Source organism: Hemibagrus wyckioides, linkage group LG17 (genome assembly GCF_019097595.1).
Source record: "Hemibagrus wyckioides isolate EC202008001 linkage group LG17, SWU_Hwy_1.0, whole genome shotgun sequence".
Taxonomy (NCBI): Eukaryota; Metazoa; Chordata; class Actinopteri; order Siluriformes; family Bagridae; genus Hemibagrus; species Hemibagrus wyckioides.
Window position 1 is genome coordinate 14,608,623 of NC_080726.1, and position 24,937 is coordinate 14,633,559.

The following is a 24,937-nucleotide window of genomic DNA, read 5'->3' on the forward strand; positions in this document are numbered from 1 at the left end:
ATTAGAAACTGATTTGTTTATTTCAGATGCTTTAGAACACTGTTGCGGTAGATCAACAGTAAAAGATTTTTGGTTGTGTAAACATTGGATAACAGATTTGTAAAAGGATTTTGAAGAATAATTTTACTATTAATAGTAAAGTTTCCTATTTTACTGCGAATTACTGAGGAATAACCCAGATTTCACCCTCCAGCTAAGTTTTGCTCTGCCATCTGTTATTATGAATACACTCTCCTCTACTGCACAGGCTACTGTACTCTAGCCTGAAATTGTGAAAGTGCTTACTTCCTCTTTTCTGGACAATCACAATAAATCGTTCATAACAATTTTTGTGAGCTGGGAAAAATATCACACAAGCCTAGTAGGCATCTAGTGTTGCAAAACAAGCAACAGCACTACTCCACTTCACTGCATTTCACTGCACAGCGTCAACAGAAATTCACACTTTCAGTCACTGTGGAGAAATTCCTCTGCTTTTGAGGCTGAACCTACTTCTCATTCAGAAACATTTGGTGGAGCCAAAAAAAAAAAAAGGTAGACACCTTGGTGAGAGACAGGATAAGCGAATCAAATCTAACAAGGCAAATATTTATTTAGCTGATGAGCTCTGTTCAGCCATCTTCTTCTGCTTTACAAGCCTCATCGGGCCCAGCATGTCCTTCATGTGAAAACAACTCCTAGAGGCAGAAAGAAAACACACACACACACAATATTGGACTGAAAGGGAATATAGGTAAGTAATATAACTCGGAGGGAACTGGGAAAAGTTTCACACGATGTAGAGAAGACTTAAAGGTGGGAGGATGGCGTGGAAAAAATGGAGCACTCTCTGTGAGGGACTAGACGCATAGAGACAGTGTGGTGCAGGTATCACCCAACCAGACAGCGAAAAGACAGGTGTGTTTCTGTCAGTGTGTGTTACAGTACCCTAAAGAAGAAAGAGCTTTGTGTAGACAGAAAGAGTGAGGTACACATACACCGTGAGTGTAAAGCTGAGCTCAGAGGAGCAGGATGAAAGCAGGACGAACAGTCTGACCAGAAAAGAGACTTGCTACCTATGTTCAGGGGTTTCTTTTCCCTCTGTCTGTACAACTGTGTGTGTGTGTGTGTGTGTATGTGTGTGTGAGGGTGTGTGTGTGTCTGTTCTATTAATAATACCTGTCCTAAATGTGTCTGGATTCCTATGCCCAGCGGCGCTTACTGAAGCCTCCTTTCCCTTTCTCGCTCTGTCATTATTTATGTGCTCTCCAGTCTCATGTTTATCCTGCATTTTAATTGTGCTCAGAGGAAGGACGGCAGCGGCGCGGCACTCAATATAAAGCGCTAACATTTAACGACCCCCGCAGAGGCAAACAAAAACAGATCGTTGGCTCTTCAAACATATTCACAGGGTCTGACCTACTGGTACGTTAGTCATCTCCCTGAGGCAGCAAGACCCTCAAGGTCGAACTGGTTTATGTCCCATAATCCCTAATTGATTGGTCTTGTGATAGGGTTTTGATGATGCCTGTTAGCTGACATAGCTGTTTAAGACAAGCGTATCTTATTAAATTTGCAAGCATATTTGATCAAGCTGAGTCAAAGGGATACTTTGCCAATAAATTAAATTTATGGAATTTCCTCCTAATCCCTGATCAGCCAAGTAAATCCAGGCATAGTTTCCTTCTGTCAGGTTCATGGTATTGAACAGGCCACCTTCTTAAAGGTTAAAAAAAAAGGTGGAGAAAAATTTTGGTGGAAAAGAAAGTCTCTGAACACTAAATTGTCCAGTTGCCCAATTGTGCCCCTGACCTCCTCACCAGTAGTGACTGAAGTATAAAAAGGTTCGAGACTGATGGCACATGCTTTCATCAGACACGTTTATTTAATTACAGTGATTTTGGAAAATAGCATTTCTAGACCCACTCATGCTATTCGTTTTGTTTTCCCACTCACGTGTTATTCCTGAACTTATTCAAGTACTTTATAAGTATAGCAACCCAGATAAAATATTCATTCTTTTAGCTTCTTAACATGCTTTATTTGTTTTTATTTTAATAGATGATTGAAATGATACTTTATACTTGATTAAGTAATTTAAAGTAGTTTAACAAGTTATAATAATTTATTTCTTGTTGGTTGGAGCTGCATTTATTTCAACTTCTTATGAATTCACTGTGAGGGACTGTTCCCTTTAGTATGATCATCTGTCTCAGAGAAGCCCACAGCAAAAGCGGCTACAAACTTATCTAAGTGGAAGCACCACCATTTTTAACAGACGTCAAAACCACTAGCAAGAGGAGGCTGTAAGGTTCTCTACGTGTCTTATGTTTTGGTTATCCAAAAAATAAAGTAACTAGGCTAAGAAGTAGTAGTCTTGTTTAAAATTCTGGCTACAATCTCTGCTCACATCCCAAATATAAAATGTTATGAGTCTTTAGTTTTGCTTGACAAGGAATGTGCTTTGGGCTGCACTGTTCTATATTTTCCTCAGTTTGAAAAAAACTAGTTCCCACTGATGATTATTAAGTGTCTGCTGATGTGTATTTTTGCGGGCAACAGGATTCACACACCATGAAGTTCATGAACACACTGGAGTATTATGTATTTAAACATACAGTGTATCAAGTAAAATATCTTTTTTGAACGTTAATCAAGTTTTATTTTCTTTATCTTATCGGACAGGAGAAAATAAATGTTTGCACCCACTATTTTCAGGACCCTACTTACCTGATAAACAACTATGAATAAAGAAATTACTATCCCGGACACGTAGTCTGTTCGTCCCTGGTGCCCTTGATAGTGATTTGTCCACCCTTGTTCACTTTCACCTATTACAACTTATTACGCTGCCTTGATTGATTGACCTCACATTGGTCTGAAAAACTGTGATTGTTCAGGGCTTTCTAAAGTTTTTCCTTATGTTTTTTAGAGCCACATCTAGCAAACTATGAATTATTTTTGTACTGGAGCTATGAGGCTAATGTTATAACAGATCATTTGGGGGGGAAAGGGGGAAAAATAAGGATAATGATAAAATAGTTGTAAAAAAGATTTCACCCCGATATTCTTTTAATTTGAGTGGATTTAGTGTATTAACTATTAATAAGCATCTGCTTATTGTTCTTTCTTTATAGCGTTCACACTCTGACGTTCCGATCCAGTTCATCAGAATCACAGATGAAACTATGGATTGAAAAAGGCAGAAAAATACACTTTTATGAACTTTTCACCGAAGACAAAATAGCATATTATGTCAGTGAATTATTAACTTATTATTAACTCATTATTAACTTATTATTAACACACTCCTGTTACAATGTTTTTTGTGTTGTAAAAAATAAATAAATAAATAAAACCTAGGTACATCATGTCAAAATATTTTCATCCCTCAGTATGAAATTACTGTGTATAAAAATAATCAGAAATCCAAAAAAAATGTAAGGGCATCTTCTGTGCACAGCCTGCTTCAGGTCACCCCACAGAGTTAATCTGATTAACCCCAGGTAAAGATCAGCTGTTTCAGTAGAATTTTCCTCACGTCATCTTAGTGCCATGTGACTTCTGTAGCCATTATCCACAAAGAGCTTTCAAAGCATGCATGGTACCTCACTTGTTGAAAGTTATCCAACAGATTGTTCTAGAAAAGAAAGAAATCAACAGTCAGTGACATCACTAATAGTCTCCACAGGGCAGGGGTCAAGCTATCACAATCAACTGTTTGAAGAAAGAGAAATAAATATATAGAGATAAAGAGATATAAATATAAAAAGAAATATAGACCACAAGATGCAGATCAAATTCACATGGAAGTTCAGAGAAGAGCTACAAAATGTTTAAAGCCGAGATTAACCTCTACGTAAGTGATGGAAAGGCCAAAGTGTGGTGGAAGAAAGTATCTGCTCATGATCCAAAATACACAAGCTCATCAGTGAAGCACAGTGGAGGTAGTGTCATGGCTTGGGCTTCTGGAGCAGACTCACTAATCTTCATTGATAATGTAACTCTAAATACATCGATGGAAGCAGCAGAATGAATTTAGAAGTCTTTAGACATTTACTTTTACATTTCTGGCAGATGCTCTTATCCAGAGCAACAAACAGGGAAAATAAGAGCTAGTTTAAGTGCTTCAGGAAGAGGGAGGTCTTCATCAGTCGTTTGAAGATGACTCGGCTGTTCGGACATCTAGGGAAAGTTCATTCCGCCACCTCAGTGGCAGAACAGAAACGAGTCTTGATGTATACCTACCTTGTACCCTAAAAGATGATGGGACCAGTCAAGCAGTGCTAGTACATCATAGGGAGCACAGTACAGTGTGAGGAGTGACAAGAGCTTTGTGGTAAGAAGGTGCTGGTCCATTTTTGGCTTTGCAGGCAAGTGTCAGTGTTTGGAATCTGATGCCTACAGCTACTGGAAGCCAGTGGAGGGAATGTAGCAGTGGGGTAGTAGTGTGGGAGAACTTAGGCAGGTTAAAAACAAGTCGTGCAGCTGCATTTTGGATCATTTGCAGAGGACGAATTGCATTCAGAGGTAGACCTGCCAGTAGAGAGTTGCAGTAGTCCAGTCTCAAAATGACTAAACTAAACAAGACAAACATTCTGTTTAGCGATTTACAGAGAAATGCATCCGGACTAATTAGGAGGAACTGAAGTGTTAGCTCAGGGGTTAAGATACTGAGCTAGTTAAGACATTGGTCTACTGATCAGAAGGTTATGAGTTTCAACCCCAGGATCACGCAGGTGCCACTGCTGGGCACCTGAGCAAGGCTGTTAACCCTTAACTACTCAGTTAAAAAAAATGCTCAAAAAAAACAAAGAGATAAATGCTCTGGATAAGGACATCTGCCAAATTTAAGAGTTTATTGTCATATGTACAGTAAACAGTGTGCTATACCATATAATGAGATTCTTACTGTGAATCCTCCAGCTGTCTAAGACATAAGGACATTAATAGAAAGAACAGAATACACAAGGTTTGAAGTGCCAACAAATGCTATAAATGTAAATCTAAACTCAACAAAAGAATTTCATCAGCTGAAAACTGTAAGGGTTTTTGACTGGCCAAGTCAATCACTAGACCTTAACAAAATTGAGCAAAACAGGCAACAAATGGGGCAAAAAAAACCTGGAAAAGCATCACAGAAGAAAAATATAACAGTTTGGTGATGTCAGTTGGTTGCTAGTATGATGAAGGTAATTGAAGAAAGAGATGTGCAACAAAATATTAAGCTTTATTTACTTAATTTTACTTTATGTAGTCCAGTTTTAAGAATGAAGTGGTCTGCCACCCAAAGGTACCTTGTTTGACAAAGGTAGCAAGTTGTAGATAGCAGGAAATGAAAGGTGGAATTCTGATCTATCATCTGATGTTCATGTTTTGATCTCAAACACAAAGGTCTTCAGTGTATAACAAAAATGAATTGTCTTGCTGTTCCAATGCAGTATTTATACTAGGAGTTATATAGAGTAGCAGATACACCGATCAGCCATAACAGTATGAGCACTGACAAGTGAAGTGAATAACACTATTACTTTTTATTATGTTATTAATAACACTAATCTCCTCATCATGGCACCTGTTAGTGGGTGGGATATATTAGACAGGAAGTGAACATTTTATCCTCAAAGTTGATGTGTTAGAAGCAGGAAAAATGGACAAGCGTAAGGATTTGAGCGAGATTGACAAGGGCCAAATTGTGATGGCTAGACGACTGGATCAGGGCATCTCCAAAACTGCAGCTCTTGTGGGGTGTTCCCGGTCTGCAGTGGTCAGTATCTATCAAAAGAGGTCCAAGGAAGGACCAGTGGTGAACCAGCGATGGGGTCATGGACGGCCAGGGCTCATTGATGCACGTGGGGAGAGAAAGCTGGCCCATGTGAACTGATCCAACAGACGAGCTACTGTTGCTGAAATTGCTGAAGAAGTTAATGCTGGTTCTGATAGAAAGGTGTCAGAATACACAGTGCATGACGGGTCAGGGCTGTTTTGGCAGCAAAAGGGAGGACAAACACAATATTACGCAGGTGGTCATAATGTTATGCCTGGTCATTGTATATTGTTTGTTTGACTGGTCTACTTGTGTGTGTCAGGTTTACAGGAGCAGACACACTGGTTATGGGTGATGTGACGTACGGAGCCTGCTGTGTGGACGACTTCACTGCCCGTGCTCTCGGAGCTGACTTCATGGTGCACTACGGACACAGCTGTCTGAGTGAGTCTTGTACATTATGATACATTTATATTTCACTCCTTTGTATGGAATGAATTCAATAGACTTAAAACCTGAACTTCTGAATATTAATAATATACTTAAATAATATTGAAATTTATTAAATGCTTTGTATGAAATCGTGTTAAAATGGATTGAAAATGAGATCTTTACCCTGTAATGTTCACAAACTCCTAATATTTTACTTTAATCTGGTTTAAAAAAGTTTTGAAATCGTTCCTCGAAAGAAATTTTATGCTGTAACTTTCATTTTATAATCATGAAACTAATAATTATTCAGCTTGAGTGAATCATTGTGGGTTGAAAGTCATGTAGCAGATACATTGGTGGACAACTGAAATTAAGACCAGGTCACAGGTTATATTTAACAAATCACTGACTTCTTAATCCTTTAAAATTAACTTGTGATGCAAAGATCTTTTTCAAATCAGTTACAGATCAGCAAATCCTTAATTAACTGTAAACTCTGTTGACCTGATCATTTGTTGCTGCTACCCACCCTGAATAGTGGAATAAATCTGAATGTTCATAAGAGTTTGATTTTATATTGATGGAAGACAGAATAGATTTAGCAGTAGAGCTGCAGCTGGGTATTCTGTCAATTATAACGTCAATACTCTGATAAATTCTTATCACATCCTTTCCTGAAAAATGGCAAATAGTCAGTAGTTACATATCCTGACTAAAAACAGTTTAATGCTCTCAGTAACTAGCAGCTGACTGATGTTAAAATAGGAGTTTTCTTATAGTGAATATTTAATTTCTTCTTATTTTTGAAAATTGTTTTATTTTTATTTTTTTAGATTTTAAATACATTTTTTAAAATATTGTTTATGGAAGTGATCATTGCATAACAGCACATGCCTAAATATGATCATATACAGTATGTTTGAGAGCTTGGGACATCCCTGACATCCTGTGTTTCTCTTTCCCATGCGTCACATTCAGAAAGAATTTTTTATCAATAAAAAGTCTGTTTATTCCCGAAGATGAAAATTACAATCCACTGAGACACACCAACACACTGATTGTCTTAAAGCCACTGCTGTTTATTAATTTCATTTGCATTTAATTAACGTTCAATAAATAAAATATAAAAAAGTATTTACACCAGCTGCCTAGCCGTTTTTTTAATGCATTTGTTAACTAAATATTACTACTAATTATTACTCACTAAGGTCTGCAATGCACAGTAAGACCACATCCTACATAAATACCCAATAGAAATTGAGCCAAACAAGAATAATTGAATGTTGCTAACTCATTTCTGTGAAAGACTTGTGTTTATATATTTATATTAATAAAAGATGCCATGCATTAATTTGCATTAATAAATGACATTCATCACTGTAGGTCCCTTTGCTCACATCAAAGAATAAAAGTTTTGCCTTCTAGCACATACGTATTGTGGAGATTTTAATAGTTTTCAGTCAGTGAAATGTGTTCTGACATTGCTAATATGAGACAAGTAGAATGGTATGATCTCGTTCACTCGTGTCTATAAGGATGTTGTTCTAGCAGAGTGCTGAGTGACAGAGGGGGTTTGGGGCCGGGTGGGGATACAGCACCTCTAAGGAGTCTAGAGATTTCCCCAGTGCTCTCAGGCTGAAGCCAGCCACATGAGTCAGTGTGTCAAGAAGTGTGAGCGTCATAGATTTAGTTGTGTAAGTGCTAAGCAAAGCTGTCTTCAATAGCTCAGTGAGGAATCCATTCAGCGTGAGGCACATGAGGGATAGCGGACCTTTCTAAGGCCCCTGCTGCACATTAACCCAGCAGATCAATGGAGGACGTGCATTAAGCTTGTCCTTTGGAAAGCGCCTGCCTGGAGGAGCCTGGGTTCGTGCCTCCCGCCGCCAGTCTGCTGGCCCACATACAGTAGGAAGGAAATGCTAAATCAATATGGCCAATATATCTCTAGAACAATCCCTCCTCTCCTAAATATCAACACTCACCAGCAGAATATTAATGCAACACTTGTTGCTAAAAGCCCAGGGTCAGCACACACTGCGCATACACACACACACATACACACACACCCACCAGACACTTGAGATTATTAGCTAATTATCCTACATTGAGTGTCTGATCCTGACTTTATTGGAGATAGAGACTTAATATTCAAAATATTAGTTCAGATAAAATTGACAAAATTGATAGCATTTCATTGAAACAACACTTGGGGGAAGAAATCTCTAGGAATCACAACGATTGGTTCAGATTCAATTCAGGGTGTGATGGTTATAAAGTAAATCTTTGTATCTTGTTTGAGATTACGTTATACTATTAATCTATACGTTATACATTATTCTGTAGTTACAGTGCAACTTAGGACAACTTGCTTCTATTAAAACGTTCAGTTTCCATCCATCATAGGAAAACAGGATTTATTTCGGATAGGATCGTCAAAACCAATTTCCCTCTTATTCAAATGTTCATAATATTTACATATAGATGTGAATGTTGAAGGCCCCAGAGTTATGATGTTATCTTGCACATGAAGTGTTACATTTCTGCAGCCTCAGCCATGCAGCGCTAACCAATGACTAGCCGGGGGAGCAGTGTCTGCATGACTCACAGTGCTCTCTTCATCACTTGTACACTGTCACTGATGTCCTGGTTGATTTAAGAACCCAGATTATATAGGTTTGTAGTATCTGGTTAGCTGGTTAGTACCAGAGGTAGGTTAATATTAATTTCTAGCACGATATGTAGATTATTTCCAACTTCATCTTGATAGATCTGCTCTTTTTCTGTGACTTGTTGTATTGAAAATATAGTGCACTACTATGGCATTTTGCTATTGCTAGTTTCAGCCTCAGACGCCACGCTCACAAATCACTGGCTTAACGTCTGATGCATACGGCACACAAAATTTAAAACCCTTCAGGAAGTCATCATGGTGGGATTTAACAGGATTTCCAGGAGACGTGCGTATCTCGTTTTTTTTAATGGTCCACCTGGAAACAAAGCTGCTATGACTCTGTGTTCTCTCAGAGAAGAAGCAAGCCGTCATGTTTACAACTGTGACTGTGAGCACTTATGAGGATCAGCTAAATGCAGGATTTTCCAAATGATGTGAAGATCATGGTGTAGACTCAGTCATTTGCACAGCTTTCTTAAATGAGCGATCACCGGTCTGTTTTTGTATAGACACCGACTTTACATTTTCACACCCTCTGAATATGCCGCCTGTCAAAATAACTGTAATTGGTTGCTTTACATATCAGTCAGATGCCCTCTTGGGTGGTCCTTGGGCAGTAAAAGCTGCTATGGAGTCTAGAATTTTCGGCTGTCAGTCTGAAGGTCTGGCTACGTGATGCTATACCCAACCCTATGCAGTGACTCTATTCAGTCATCTGCAATTATTAGGAACACTAAACTAATACTGCGTAGGATTCCTTTGCTCTCGGGTTGGATTTATCATTTGTAGCAGTTTCCACAAGATGTTGGAAACATTGCTTTGAGTTTCTGGTCCATGCTGACCTGATTGCTTCACATAATTGCTGCAGATTTGTTAGCTACATATTCATGCCTCAATTCTCCCATTCTACCACATCCCAAAAGTGCTCTATTGGATTCAGATCCGGTGACTGGGGAGGCCACTGAAGTACACTGAACTCATTGTCATGTTCGTGGAGCCAGTTTAAGACGATTTGTGCTTTGTGACCTGGCACATCATGCTGAAAGTAGCCATAATAAGATTGTGGTCATAAAGAGATGTATGTGTTCAGCAGCAATACTCTGTGGCATTGCAACAGTGCTCAATTCCTATTAAGGCACACAGTATGTGGCAAAAGAAAAAAAAACACCCACACCTCGCCACCACCACCAGCCTGTTCTTTTGACACAAGGCAGGTTGGGTTCATGGAATCAGGCCAAATTCTGACTCTACACTCTACAAGAGCAGTCAGAACAGAAACCAGAATTCATCACAGTCTTCAACTGTGTGTTTTTGGTGAACCTGTACACACTGTACCCTCAGCTTTCTGTTTTTGGCTGACAGCAATGGTGTGGTGGTGATGTTATAGCCCATCTGCTTCAAGCTGCAGTGCATTCTTAGAGGCTTTTCTTCTCACAAGAGTTATAAAAAGTGGTGATTTGAGTTACTGTAGACTTCCTGTCACCTTAGAACTGTCGCTCTCTTGGTGTTTTTGTGTAAAATTTTGGAGACTGTTATGTATAGGTATTAAAATCCCAGGAGATTTTGGTCATGCTCGAACCAGGGCAGATTCACTGAAATCACTTTTCTGGGGATTCACCTTAGCTACTATTAGTTAATGATGATAAATTTCTCCATGGATCCACGTTCACTTAAAATTTTTAAGTTGAGTAAATAGCAGGCACAAAATTTTTACTGAATTAAAAAAAGACATCTGAAGTATTGTATGAATAAATTTGATATTGATTCCTCATGTTTTTCATGCATTATAAAGCAGTATGCAAATGATAAATGTTTATTTGGTCTGTGGTAGTATATAATTATTGGCTTATTGATATTGCAATACTTTGTAAGGGTGAAAATTATATACAGTACATTAACTTTATGCTCTTTGAATAAAACTGACAATGCGAGCCTGTAAGGTTTAGTACAGTTTTTTTCAGTTAGCAAATGTTTGCTGTCTAAGTAGGAAAATGTTTTGAGGAACATCATGTTTTGTGTCAAGTTTGTGTGTGTGTGTGTGTGTAAGTGTGTGTAAAATATAGGGTGCTTTAGTATCATTGGGATGTGAATCCATATAAAACATACTTTCTCTGCTAATGTTATACTGGTGTGTGTCTTTGAGATCTGATTTTGCCCTTTACTCTGTGTGTGTGTTTGTGTGTGTGTGTGTGTGTAAAATGCATGCTGTATGCTTTATCAGTCTGACAGCCCGTATGCAATAAGATGCCTTGGAAATGAAGCATGATGAGCATCAAATATAACCCTGTCAAACACCAGTAGCACGTTAAAATCCATTTGGCCTGAATGAGACCCCCGACCTCTTGCTGTCTTTCTCACACACTGCTTTTTCCATCTCGTCCTGTCATCCTTCATTTTCCCTGACTTCATGAGTCCTCTCACTCAGGGCTGCTGTAAGCAGTTATGCGTGAGTGAGGAGAGAGAGAAGAACAGTAAAGGAGAGGAGGAATTAGGGGGAGAAGAAGATTCATGGCGCTTGTTGACAGAGACTGTAATGGTGCTGATAAAGAGCTTCTGGTCCTAATTGCCTAAAAGCACGAGTCAGTTGCACTTAAGCCTCACGTTTTTCTTTTCCTTGTTTACTTTTTTTCCAGTTTTATTTGATTTCCAGGTAGCTATAAAAGTTTGCTGTCAGAGGTTAAATCTTTGTCCCAGGCCTGTGTCTAAATAAACATTTTGATTTTGCTTTATCATGTATATTAAAATATTTATAACCTCCTTCTTTTTCTCTTCTGAACTTTTTCCTTTTTCTCCCTCTTCATGCCTCATTCATTCTCTACAGTATCCTTTTTTTAATATCTTTAACTTCACTTTATCACCTCTGTTCTTTTCTGTCTTATGCCACAGAGCTGTCGAATGCTCGATCCTATTGATAAATTTTCACGACAGCTCTGATAGTAGTCCTGGCTTCAGGGCAAATCACAGATTATTGTGTTATCATTTCTATACTTACACAGAAATTCATGTAGTAAATAACATTAAATGTCACACAAATGAATAAAAAGCGTGGCATGTCCTTATTTGAGGAAGAAAGATTGTAATTATTGGCATATTTCTGTAGTATAAGAGGAGTTCCTGTTATTGGGAAATAATCAACTTGGGGGTATTATGACATCCTCCAACCCTGCCCCTGCCACCTTGTCACATGATTTCTCACACACTGCTCTCATAGGTTCTTCATATGCAACCATTTTCAACTTCTTTATCAAAAGTCTCTCTGCTTTCTCATCCATCTCCTTTGTATTTTTACTTTCCCTTTTTCCCTATCCCAGGTCATTATCTTGTTCTCTCCTCCCACACTAGTTTTATTGCCAGCATCTTTGAAAAATCGCTCGTGTTTTTCTAATAGCAACGAAATGGCCATGGTATGGGACTCCTGAGTGAATTCAGCAGGAGCTGCTATAATTATGATCATCAGCACTTAATGATAATGTAAGAGGAATATATGCATGGCTCACTCTTCTCACCTTCTCTATTTCTGTCTCTGTCTCTCCCAGGTCTGAATAATGTGTGAAATTTGTATAGTGTGTGTGCCTTTTATGTCAGTCAGCCTTAAATGGAATCTCATGTAGGGCCTCGTACAAACTACGAGTTTCTATTGAGTTTATGAACTCAATTATTTTATTTTTTAATTACCTCAATTATTTTATTCATCAGCAGGGTTTAACGTTTTTTTATTACTACAATGAGAGTAAATCTTCTAGATTACATGTCACTCTGTCTGTCTCACTCACTCTGTGTGTGTGTGTGTGTGTTTGCAGTTCCCATAGATGCCACGGCAGGGATCAAAATGCTCTATGTGTTTGTGGACATCCAGATGGATACAGCTCACTTCCTGGACACACTCCGGTTCAATTTCCCCCCAGGGCACTCCCTCGCTCTCGTCAGCACCATCCAGTTTGTGGCTGCACTACAGGTGACCTTTGACCTCACAACTTTCCTAGTTGTAACAGACATGCTGTGTAACACTAGTTGGTTGGCTGCATTGCCCTGTTCTTGTTCTGTATGTCTTTTTAAATTTTCTTTTTTTTTTTTGCTGTGTGAAACTGAACAATATCAAACCAACCAAAAGCATCCTTTTCTGATGTAGACACAGAAAAAGGACAGTCAAGGCAAATCAAGTGGCTTAGCTATCAGTTACAGTGGCCGAGAAATGCAAAACAAAATAACAAATCAGAAAACACAATTACTATTTAGACAAAGCGGAAAAGGTAGGTATAGTTTGTAAATGGAATTCTTACCACTGATTGGAAGAGACATCTGTCACTAAAGATGTACAGGAAGTCCAGCTGACTGGGGCAGTAGGAAGTTGATTTTTGTGTGTATGAACGCAGCTCTGTTCTTATAGCATTCCTTACATCGTTTAGTGTGGAACAGTTTTGTCTTCGAAACATACCTACGATCTTTAAGTGTCTTTTTAAACATTGCAAACTAAACTTTATGCCATGATACGCTATCAGTATATCCAAAATCACAGCAAATTAATGTCCTTCCTCAAAGTAGCATCGAATGAATTCCATTTATGTTTATTTTCTTTAAAAGATTTAAAGTTGCACTATCGGAAAAATAAGAAAAAAAGTTAGATACACAATTTTCTTCTTCTTGTATATCTTGAGTGACCGATGTCTCGTCCACTCAGCGTCCGAATTCCATTCCCAAAATATACCTACCTTTTCCGGTTTGTCTGAAATGTCGTCGTGTTTTTGGATTTGTTATTTTGTCTTCATTTGTTTTGCACTCAGCCATCGTAGTTAATTATACAGCTACATTACACAGTGAAGTAAAACAACATTCCTCCAGGACCATAGTTCTCCAGGAAACAACACAGGACTACATGAGATTACACAAAACAAGACATTCACAGGACTACATAATGTGCACGTGTACAAAAGTGTGTGACAGTACAGTAATTAATAACACTAAAAGACAGTACCATAATTACTGTAACAGGACAATAGGCACAGAAAGAGCCAATGCAGTGCTGACCATTACACAATAGGTGTTCCCACTGGGTAATGAGAGGAACTCTACTTTTGTGTATTCATTTATTTTAAAAATCTATCTAGAGGAAATTGAAATATCGTTAATAATATGAAACTGATTTTGTGTGTGCTAACTTCACGTTTAAACGAGCCACATTTAAATGAAGTGTGTGTGTGTGTGTGTGCGCTATTTTAGTCTTTTCACTATCCTGATATATTGCTCTAGCGTAGGAGTTCAGCAGTAAACAAAGACAAATTTCTCATATAACCTACCTCTGCTTAACAAACTAGCTTTGCAACTCAAATTGCATCAGTATGTATGCATACTTTCCAGACCTACTTACTAAGTAGTGATACTAACTGTTATGAATAGTGTTTCGTCCATCCATCCATCCATACTCTACACCACTTATCCTTCTGGGTCATGGGGAACTTGGAGTCTATCCCAGGAGACTCAGGGCAGAGGGCAGTGTACACTCTGGACAGGATGCCAGTCTATCACAGGGCACAGTTACACACACACACACACACTACGGACCATTTAGAGATGCCAATAAGCCTAAAACACATGTGGAGGAAACCAGAGTACCTGGAGGAAACCCTCAAGGCACATGGAGAACATGAACTGCACACACCTATGGCATTGGCGAAAATCAAACCTCCAAAACTAGAGGTGTGAGGCAAACATGCTAACCTCACCAGCAAGCCACCATGTCCTTGTGGATAGCGTTTCTACTTTAAAAACCTCTCATTTCACCTATAAACCTACTGAAAGTGTATGGCATCTGGATTTTGTAGAAGAGTAAATATTTTTAAGTGTATAGTTCATGTTGGTTTGAGACAAGGATCATAACAACAGTCAATACGACAGTGGAAAGTTTTTAAAAAAATAATCAGAGCTTATCAGCGTGAGTAACAAATCGTGCATGAAATCACTAATCATTTTACGCTTTATATCATCTACTGTATGTCACATTTAATCTTCCAGACGTACATGACGTATGCAGGCAGGTGTGTTAATAATCCCGCTCACACAGCCACTGCCAATGCGCATGCATGCAGAGTCATGCTTCAAGTATAAGCCTGGCTTCTTTCTAACACACCAAATCAGTGTGGATTATTTTCCTTTAACAGCACACCCTGTCATGTTTTATTTTTTATTATTTTTTTTGCAGCGTGTAAATGTGCTGCACCCATTGTATACATCTCCTGAGTATTTGAAAAGCTGTGTCAAGCAATGTAAGCTCAGTCTGTAATGTCAGATTGAGGAATATGCCTTTGGTTTTTAGTCAGTAGGTTACACAGATTTACTAGCATTATCAAATATTTAAATATTACAGTAGGATGATAAAGGCTTAGCTTGGTAGAAGTTGCGTAATAGAGAAAACTCACCTTAACTAAATTGGGGGGAGAAAAATGCCTTAAAAATATCTAACTGAAAAATGAATCATAGCTCACTGCTGAGCTTTATATTTATTCAGAGAGAGCTCAATAGGTCTAGGCTCAATATTGTTATTCAATATTGCATTTAATTAGGCTCCCTTGTATCATTTTAATGCCTTTTATTAGTTAGTCCATTCTTATTGCCTGCTTTATTTTTTTATCTCTTTGCTTCTACTTTATTTCTGTTTATCAGTCTTTTTATTATTCCTTCTGTACTATAGTTTGTCAACTTGAGTTGTAAGGCTGGCTGGCTTTAGGACTGCACAGAGTGTTCTTTATTATTGCAGTATCGGTGTAGAAAACTGCAATATGGAAGTGAGCTCTCTAATACTCCACTGCACTGATGTGTGATGTTCTGTGAACATAATGACTCAAGATTCAGGGCATCAGTTAACTTTTCAGCTGATTAATCATGGTGTTGGTGTTATTAACAGATATCAGATAGACCCAGGCAGTCTGTAGCTGTTACACATCACAGTTTTGTTTTAATATATTGCAAGAGGTATTGTAACTGTGAAAAAATGTTTAGTAATGCAGTTACAATATTCGATTTATGTTTAAATAGTGCAGCACCCCCTGGCATATAGTGGGAAGCATTTTGTATTAGCAGCTATTTAAATATTTTATTGTTTAATATTGTTATAGAGGCGGCATGGTGGCTTAGTGGTTAGCATGTTCGGCTCACACCTCCAGCGTCCTGGATTCGAGTCTCACTCCTGCTCACTGTGTGTGTGGAGTTTGCATGTTCTCCCTGTGCTTTCCTCCCACAGTCTAGGCTGATTGGAGTCTCTAAATTGCCCGTAGTGTGTGATTGCGTGTGTGTGTGTCTATGTGCCCTGCGATGGGTTGGCACTCTGTCCAGGGTGTATCCTACCTGAATGCCCCATGACGCCTGAGATAGGCACAGGCTCCCCGTGACCCGATGATAGATCGGATAAGTTATAGATTTATTATTGTTATTATTATTATTTGTTTTTTATTTGTAGTAGTGCTGCTAATTGTAGTGTGGTGGTAGTAATAGTGCTGGTGGTGATGGTGATGGTAATAGCAGTAGCAGTGGTGTGTGGGTAGTTGTAGAGCTGGTTTTGATGGGGTGGTGGTAGTGGGAGTAGTAGTCCTGGTTTTGGTGGTGATGGTAGTGGGAGTAGTAGTCCTGGTTTTGGTGGTGATGGTAGTGGGAGTAGTAGTCCTGGTTTTGGTGGTGATGGTAGTGGGTGTAGTAGTCCTGGTTTTGGTGGTGATGGTAGTGGGTGTAGTAGTCCTGGTTTTGGTGGTGATGGTAGTGGGTGTAGTAGTCCTGGTTTTGGTTGTGATTATAGTGGGAGTAGTAGTCTGGGTTATGGTGGTGATGGTAGTGGGAGTAGTAGTCCTGGTTTTGGTGGTGATGGTAGTGGGAGTAGTAGTCCGGGTTTTGGTGGTGATGATAGTGGGAGTAGTAGTCCGGGTTTTGGTGGTGATGGTAGTGGGAGTAGTAGTCCGGGTTTTGGTGGTGATGGTAGTAGGAGTAGTAGTCCGGGTTTTGGTGGTGATGGTAGTGGGAGTAGTAGTCCGGGTTTTGGTGGTGATGGTAGTGGGTGTAGTAGTGCTGGTTTTGGTGGTGATGGTAGTGGGAGTAGTAGTCCTGGTTTTGGTGGTGATGGTAGTGGGAGTAGTAGTCCGGGTTTTGGTGGTGATGGTAGTGGGTGTATTAGTCCTGGTTTTGGTGGTGATGGTAGTGGGAGTAGTAGTCCGGGTTTTGGTGGTGATGGTAGTGGGAGTAGTAGTCCGGGTTTTGGTGGTGATGGTAGTGGGAGTAGTAGTCCTGGTTTTGGTGGTGATGGTAGTGGGAGTAGTAGTCCTGGTTTTGGTGGTGATGGTAGTGGGAGTAGTAGTCCTGGTTTTGGTGGTGATGGTAGTGGGAGTAGTAGTCCTGGTTTTGGTGGTGATGGTAGTGGGAATAGTAGTCCGGGTTTTGGTGGTGATGGTAGTGGGAGTAGTAGTCCTGGTTTTGGTGGTGATGCTAGTGGGAGTAGTAGTCCGGGTTTTGGTGGTGATGGTAGTGGGTGTAGTAGTGCTGGTTTTGGTGGTGATGGTAGTGGGAGTAGTAGTCCGGGTTTTGGTGGTGATGGTAGTGGGAGTAGTAGTCCGGGTTTTGGTGGTGATGGTAGTGGGAGTAGTAGTGCTGGTTTTGGTGGTGATGGTAGTGGGAGTAGTAGTCCTGGTTTTGGTGGTGATGGTAGTAGGAGTAGTAGTCCTGGTTTTGGTGGTGATGGTAGTGGGTGTAGTAGTGCTGGTTTTGGTGGTGATGGTAGTGGGAGTAGTAGTCCGGGTTTTGGTGGTGATGGTAGTGGGAGTAGTAGTGCTGGTTTTGGTGGTGATGGTAGTGGGAGTAGTAGTCCTGGTAATAGTAGTGGTGATAGTAGTGGTAGTAGTACACACCAGCATATACACTCTCACTGTGGCTTTCTGTTTGTGTGTGTGTTTTTTAATTGGCAGCTCAGAATTCTCTGGGGCAGTGTTGCCTTGTGCGGTTGCGGTTGTTGCTATGTTGGTGTTTGTAATGCCTGTGTTGTGTTTGTGCAACGCTTGCTGTCTAGGCATTTGTATGGCGCTCCGGGTGGCCACAGTAGGTCGGCCTTAAATTTGTTTTATTCTGTCTGAGCTGCTTGGTTTAAAGCCTCCAAATGATTTCTGTCTCCGACGTGCCTCTGCTGCTCTGCTGTTTATTTGGAATGTTGCTCGTCTCGTTCATCTTTACTAGAAGTGCTTACTAGGGTCGCACCCTTCCTTTTGTTTTTCCGTGGTCTCTCTCTCTCTCTCTCTCTCTCGCTCTCTCTCTCTCTCTCTCTCTCTCTCCATGCCTCTTCATCTTTCCAACAACAGCAATATGTCTGTCTCTGTTCCCACAGGCGGTCAGTGCAGAGCTGAGGTCGGATTACGAGGTTCTTGTGCCTCAATGTCGGCCGCTGTCTCCGGGAGAGATCCTGGGCTGCACCTCCCCTCGCCTTGATAAGAACGTCAATGCCATCATGTGAGAACATAATCTCTCCATTTCTCCTTCTTGCAGCATATGTGTATGTGTGTCTGTGTGTGCGGAGGCAAAGCAAGGCTGGAGGCCATACATCAGTTTTAATGAAAAGCGCATCAGTCAATGTCTGTGAAGCGCTTGAAAACCCAGTTAAAGGAAATGCACTTAAAGGGCTAGGGCGTGTATGAGTATAGATGATAGAGCCACATATGAAGTATGAACTCATATATTCTCCTATATCTCTCACACATCAACATGAACCATAGTCACACATAAGCCTGTTGAGTCTCTGTCTCTCACAAACTGTATAAATCACTTTGCTGTGACCAGAGGCATCAAGTATGCTATTCACTATCCTCTCAGAGAAGAGAGTGCAGATACAGAAGGGCATACTTGTGTTTCTGCTCTTATTAACACACGTGGGCTTCTCTGTGTGTTTTCACTGAAAAACTAAAGAGCACTAAATCTTCTAAATGGGAAATTGTATATTATTATGTATGTATGTTTCTTTTTTTTTGGCTTAATAAAAATACCATGTAGATAGGTGCTTGGGTAAATTGAAATGTTTTCTCAAAGCTTCACAGAAAAAAAAATCGTTACCTTTCTATATGCCTAAGCTTCTATTCTCTTGCCAAGCACTATCTCTCTATCTGTCTGCCTGGGGCTTTAACTACCACCAGCTCTCTCACTCTGCCTACAGCAGATCTCAGTGCACTTACATTTGCTTTCAAAACTAGCACAGTCATGGCTGAAGAACACACAATATAAGGCCTATCGGTAAAGGCTTGGGGCTTTTAATGCCTTAATGAACCTCTGAATGAGTTTTAACCATAAATGTAAAACATCTAAAGCACTGTGCAGTCATCCTGACACTTCAGCTTTTGCAGCCAAAGCATAACTGAACCCATACACTGAACCCACAGATTAATTTTCTTATCCATTATTGTTTTGGCTTTGTTGTGAGTTTATGATTTTAACAGCTTTTCAAACCATCTGAGTGTGCGAGAAGCACAATTTCACCATTCTAGCCTCTTTTTTTTTTTTTTTGCCACTTGCAGCACGCCACTAGAAGCTTATACAATTCACACCCACGTTTCTGACTTGCCACCTGTGTAAAAACAAAAGCATTACAGAAACGTTCCACTTCACCAGTCATTACAGATAAACGAGTTAGTCATACTGCCAAGCTTGTGTTTGATCAGTGATGTTCTGTAACACAAGCTCCACCTCAGTAGGCTTTAGTTCCCAGAAATTGACCAGCTCCTGAAACGGGAACTAAAGTGCTTCTGGATCTACAGCCTAGGAATGAAACTCAGAAGGCCATTGTATTGTATACCTGTAAACAGTTGCTTACTCTTTGTTTTCTACAGTCAGCAAGTGCATTTTGGGTACAGTATTTGAACACGAATCCATCGCAGTACATTAGATTTCCTGAGTTCACTGTACAGGGAATTTGGTGGCACATTAAACATATTCCTGGTTCCTCCAGTGGCTATATTTTGTATGTTTGTGTTTATGCATGTATGTGAGGTTGTTTTTGGGTGTTTTTTTGTATGGCAGTATATGGGTGGGTTCATTTGCATGAGTGGATGTGGAGGTGTGAGTGTATGTTAGTGTGTGTGGGTTGTAGAGAGTGTGTAGGCCGTGGTGGCATGGCTCTGAGCAGATTCTCCTGCTGAAAGTTAAAACTTCATAACTAGCATCAGTACCCAGTTATCAGCATCTTTTGATGATCAGTGTGGTTCCGCCTCCTGCTGATTTCTCTGTATTTGTAATCCACAAGTTTAGTTTTGGCTGCTGTGTAGTTAAGCCTTGTTACTTCCCTGCAGAGACAGAGTTACTTATAGGCTCAGCATGTGGAAGATTTTTCTATTCTTCTAAGAAACACAGTACTCAGGAATACGAGTCAGAAAACAAAAAGGAAAAAAAAAATCTCTCAGATGTTCAGAATGTGATGACGTGGCACTGGGTTTGTTTTTTTTTGTCTTAAGGCTAGCACGAACCAAAATTATGTTATATAAGGTAAATATATCTTCTTGGATCCACTAAAGGGACCATGGCTAGTAGCTGGGCCAGACTAGAAATTAAATGGGCCAATTTTAAAGCTGATTTGTCCCTTGTATTGTAAAATGTGTTATGGTTTTAAGCCGGTTTTATACTCATTATAATCTTCAAAGATGATCCCATGATGTTGGTACATATGTGGTTTAAAATCCAGTCTTAACCCTTTATTGAAGTGAATTCAATTATTTATCGCAAAGCAGCTTTGCAGAAGTCTGGATGTAGATTTTCCTTTCAATAATGTAATGATCAAACCAACAGTGGCAAGGAAAAACTCTGAGACAACATCAGGAGGAAACCTCGAAAGGAACCTGGTCTGGATAACACCAAATCGTAGGATTATAAATCTGTAGCGTGTGCAGATGTGGAAGAGTAAAGTCAAACATTATTAAGAGTTCAGGATGTTCAGTATGAGTAGAGTTTGAATAAGAGTTCTGGGATGAGCGCAAGACGGAATTTATGATTACAGAAGCAGTTCTGATGTATAAATCTACATTATGAAGGTGAGATTATTGACCATAGCAAGGGATAGACTTGACCATGAACTGTTTTTCTGAAGTGCAAATCTTTTGGGTAACCATGTGGGAGCAGCAAAAGGTGCAAAAAGGGTCCAAGAAGAAGTAGGGCATGTATTCACAGTCCTGTCGTGGATGTTATTTAAAGTTGTAAATATTAAACATGTTCAATATTTACAACTCAGTATCCTGGAGTGTGCATCAGTGCCAAGTGCCTTGCGTGAAAACATAATTTTGACTTTGAGACTAATAACTAATGACACATGAGCTTAATGCTGTGTTCGACTTCCCAACTCAGAGCTCAGATTTACTGCAAGCTACAATGTTGGGAGGAGGGGTTGGGGGGGGGGTTTATGGACAGCTCCATGGTCATGTTTTGTTTATTGAAAAATAGCAAGCTAACTGTACAGTAAATAAAAAAAGCAGTGTTAGGATGTTTACTGTTCATGTTGTGAGCATCTGCACTGATTAGACTTATTAAACTCGGGGGTTAAGGATACTGTACTGTAAACAGCCATGTTTCCTTGTAGGGCTTCCAAGCATTTTTTTTTTGTTTGTTTTTGTTTTGTTTTGTCCCCTAGTCAGAGGATGGGAATTCTGTATCACAAGCTTTATTAAAATGCAGTTGTAAGTTAATTGCAATTTAATTGAAATCGGCTGAATATGTTTTGATCTCATGTTTTGTTGATGACAAATTTCCAAGTCTGAGAGTCAAGACAATTTTTTAACAGGATTCATAGCATCGCATTGAAGAGTCTCCTAGTGTGAGAATGTGTATAGAGAAAGATGATTTAAAAAAAAAAAAAAAATCAGTGAAATTGGTTAGGACTGAATAAATCTTCTATTGTAGCAGAATCAGTCAGATTTTTTTGAGATGAAGTCAGATGTTAAGGCTGATAATGATAATGGTACTCTTGTTGTATTGTCATATTTAGATTAATGCATGATGGAGCACTTAATGTTCAACATCAAACAAAATATTTTTTTTAAATGTTAAGCGTGTGTGAGTGAGAATTTTTGTGTATCAAGGCACGGGGGAATGAGAAGTGCTTTTCATCAGTCTTCCCTTCCTTTCACCACTTCACTAGGCAGTGGCACACACACACGAGTATGCAGTGTGTTACCTGAACACCACCACACACATCCACCGTCTCGCTTTAAACTGGGACGTGACATCCCCAAAACAGTGGTGCACACCTCTCATTCAGCAGCCTGCCCTTTTTTCACTTACATTACTACAGCTATTATTATTATATCATACCCTCCCTACAATAGCACCAAGATTAACAGCTAATTAAATCTTAAGCAGTGTTGTATTTCGGAAGATATTTTAGTATGTATGGAGGATGGGAATAATGACCGTGAGAAAGAAGGACTAGCGCTAAATAATAGAAAAGCTCCTGCACTTTGTCTCCGTAGAGTTGATTAGAATATGCAGCTACCTCTGTGGGATGGAGGGGGAAGTGTATTGGGCGTGTGTATTGGGACCCTTGTCTTGCTGCTAGGAGCGTTTTATAGAGCGGGGAGATCTGTCTCATTACAGTAATGAGCAGCAGGATCGCTGAATGCGCCATGCTTTAAAGGAGCTTTAAAATCCTGAATGAGATCGTTTTTAAACCGGCAGCCGTGAATGTACTTCTTAGTGAAACCCGGAACAGAGCTGGAGTGGTTCACTTTGTCATTGCAAGTCAACATGCCTCCCTGTAGACAGCTGTGCATTAAGGCCGGAGCTGTGGTCTATTAAACTGGTTTGTGCTCATAGTCTCTTATGGTCTAATAAAGTATTTTGTGATTTCACAGCAGGACTGCTGAGGTTCGCACGCTGCCATTTCTGTCCACTCTGACGCCAGTGTGTAACAGCTATTACATTAACGTAGCTGAGTAGTGGACCTTATTGCACAGGGTTTGAATGCATGTGCATTTCGCTCAGCCTTTTGCTCCTTCAGGTCCAGAGGGATGCCACTCATTGTGAGTCCAGTCCAGTTTTTCGAAGGCTGGCTAATTAAGAGCTCTATGTTCTTCTCCCCTAGGCCTCATTCAGGTGCTCCATGGTTATATTTCCCTCTATTACCTATGGTACATCTTCTGTTGTCAGCTTTTTCAGGACTCTGTGTTTGAGCGATTGTGCTTAAGTGTACATTAAAGCTCTTAGAAGTGATTTCTAAGAATGTTCATTGTTTGCATTTTTATAATATGTATTGTACATATGAAAGAAGGGGAAAAATCATGTTCAAATGGGTCGTCTGTGGTGATAGCTACATGTACAATAAATAAAAAATAAAAAATACATGTAATTTTTGCCTTTTATCAGTTTTTACTTTATTACAAAGTATAGAATTTTACAGTTTCTTGCAACACCAGTTCTGTAGCTGAATTTCATATGGTGTTTAATTATTCTGCACTATAACGGACCTACTGTGTCCTTATAGTGCATTGTGTAGTGACCATATATAGTGAGCTGGAAGCAGTTCAGCATGGGTCTGTGTGTTAGAGACACGATTGTTTATGAGCAAGGACACTAGTGGAGGAAAAAAATCAAGTCTGTTCGTATTTTGGGGCTAGTTTAAAAATAGTCCAAGGCTCCTGAGATTAGGTTTTAAAGCGAGCAATCAAAATTACATCTAACCAATTTCTACAAAAATAGGTCATGGAAAACATATTTAATGTAGACAGTATCTATGATGTGCAGAACATCTCTGATGTAGCAAGAACTGTATGCTAATACTCTAGTGTTTTTAACTTGAATAACTATAAATAATCACTCTTCTGCCATATACCAGGAACATTTATGAGTTCAATTCAGGCTGTGAGTCTGTTTATGGAAATATGAGCAGTTCTGAGTCAGTGAGCTTATAAAAAGCATTTATAGGAATGTGACCATGTCTTGGAGTCTATCCATCTAGCTAACACGAGTTTTGACCTCTGGGTGAATGGATGGAGTGATGTATTGAGCCTGTGAGTGTGTCGAACACCGTCTACGTCTGACATCATACTATAGTCCAACTTGAACGTGTCCAATTTACAATCTTACCTGCTAATGCTAAGTTAAGCTAATATCTGAGAGTTTGGCTAAGTCATATCCTTAAATGTTAATAATCATCACTGCTAACCAACTAGCTGGGATTTCAGAGAGAATTTTACAGCTATAATATGTTATATATGTATTATGTTAGCTATATGTATCTTCAACTAATAATTATAAATGTTTTGGTACTATTTCTGAAGAATGTTCCATCAAGCTGATATTAGCTATCTAGACAAAACTTGAAAGGATTTGTGTGCATGTTGTGTGTATGTTGTCTCACTTAAACAACCCATACACCCCCCCCATCACTGTCCATACTGTTGTCCAGGGTACTGGGCTTTGTTTTCTATCAGATTCCTTCCTTCCACTGTCTGATATAGCTTATGTTTGCCAAGACAGATACCTCGGGGATGGAAGGTTTCACTTAGAATCAATCATGATCGCCAATCCAGATGTCCCAGCTTACAGGTAAACCTCAGAGGCTCAGCACAAAGAAATGATCACTGCATTTTCTCTGTTCATTAATGAAGAACTCCACCTTGAAACACATTAAATATGTTTATAGTGAAATATTTATGATGTACTTAGCAATTCTCAGGCAAATTTGTCATTCCTGTAAGAAGTTGAACATGTGCTGCTCTGATATCGCAGGGGACATTGCTAGTGCAGTTTCAATGTCATTTAATGGGAGATGAAAATTCTGTGATCTCACTGATGTGAACTCAATGATAAACATAAGTCAGGTTTCACTGTTCGCTCTTAAAACGAGCTAAAAAAGAGCTAGAGCTTTGATTTGAACCTGTTTTCCACGTCATAGTAATAGCAAATCTGACACAAAAGAATCAGAGAAAAACAAATATTATTCTCAGACCTGCAGAACGCAATACAGATAGCTAGTTAGTGATCTATGAGCTGATGAGCGCAGTGACATTAACATATTAGCATGAAAGTTGAACAGTCCGTTTGGGAAGCGTGCACAGATGAGGAAATTAGAGAGATAGACAGGCTAAAGGACT

At 39.5% G+C, this 24,937-nt stretch overlaps 1 protein-coding gene across 2 annotated transcripts in view; it reads left to right on the forward strand.

Annotated features, from left to right (window-relative positions):
- dph1 (diphthamide biosynthesis 1) overlaps window positions 1-24,937 on the forward strand; it is a 90,237-nt gene that overhangs the window by 51,440 nt on the left and 13,860 nt on the right. For both annotated transcript variants that reach the window (XM_058414067.1, XM_058414068.1), the window contains exons 4-7: window positions 6,069-6,190; window positions 12,650-12,804; window positions 18,202-18,323; window positions 24,321-24,389. In XM_058414067.1, the coding sequence (XP_058270050.1) occupies window positions 6,069-6,190; window positions 12,650-12,804; window positions 18,202-18,323; window positions 24,321-24,389 (468 nt within the window). The remainder of the gene's footprint in view (window positions 1-6,068; window positions 6,191-12,649; window positions 12,805-18,201; window positions 18,324-24,320; window positions 24,390-24,937) is intronic.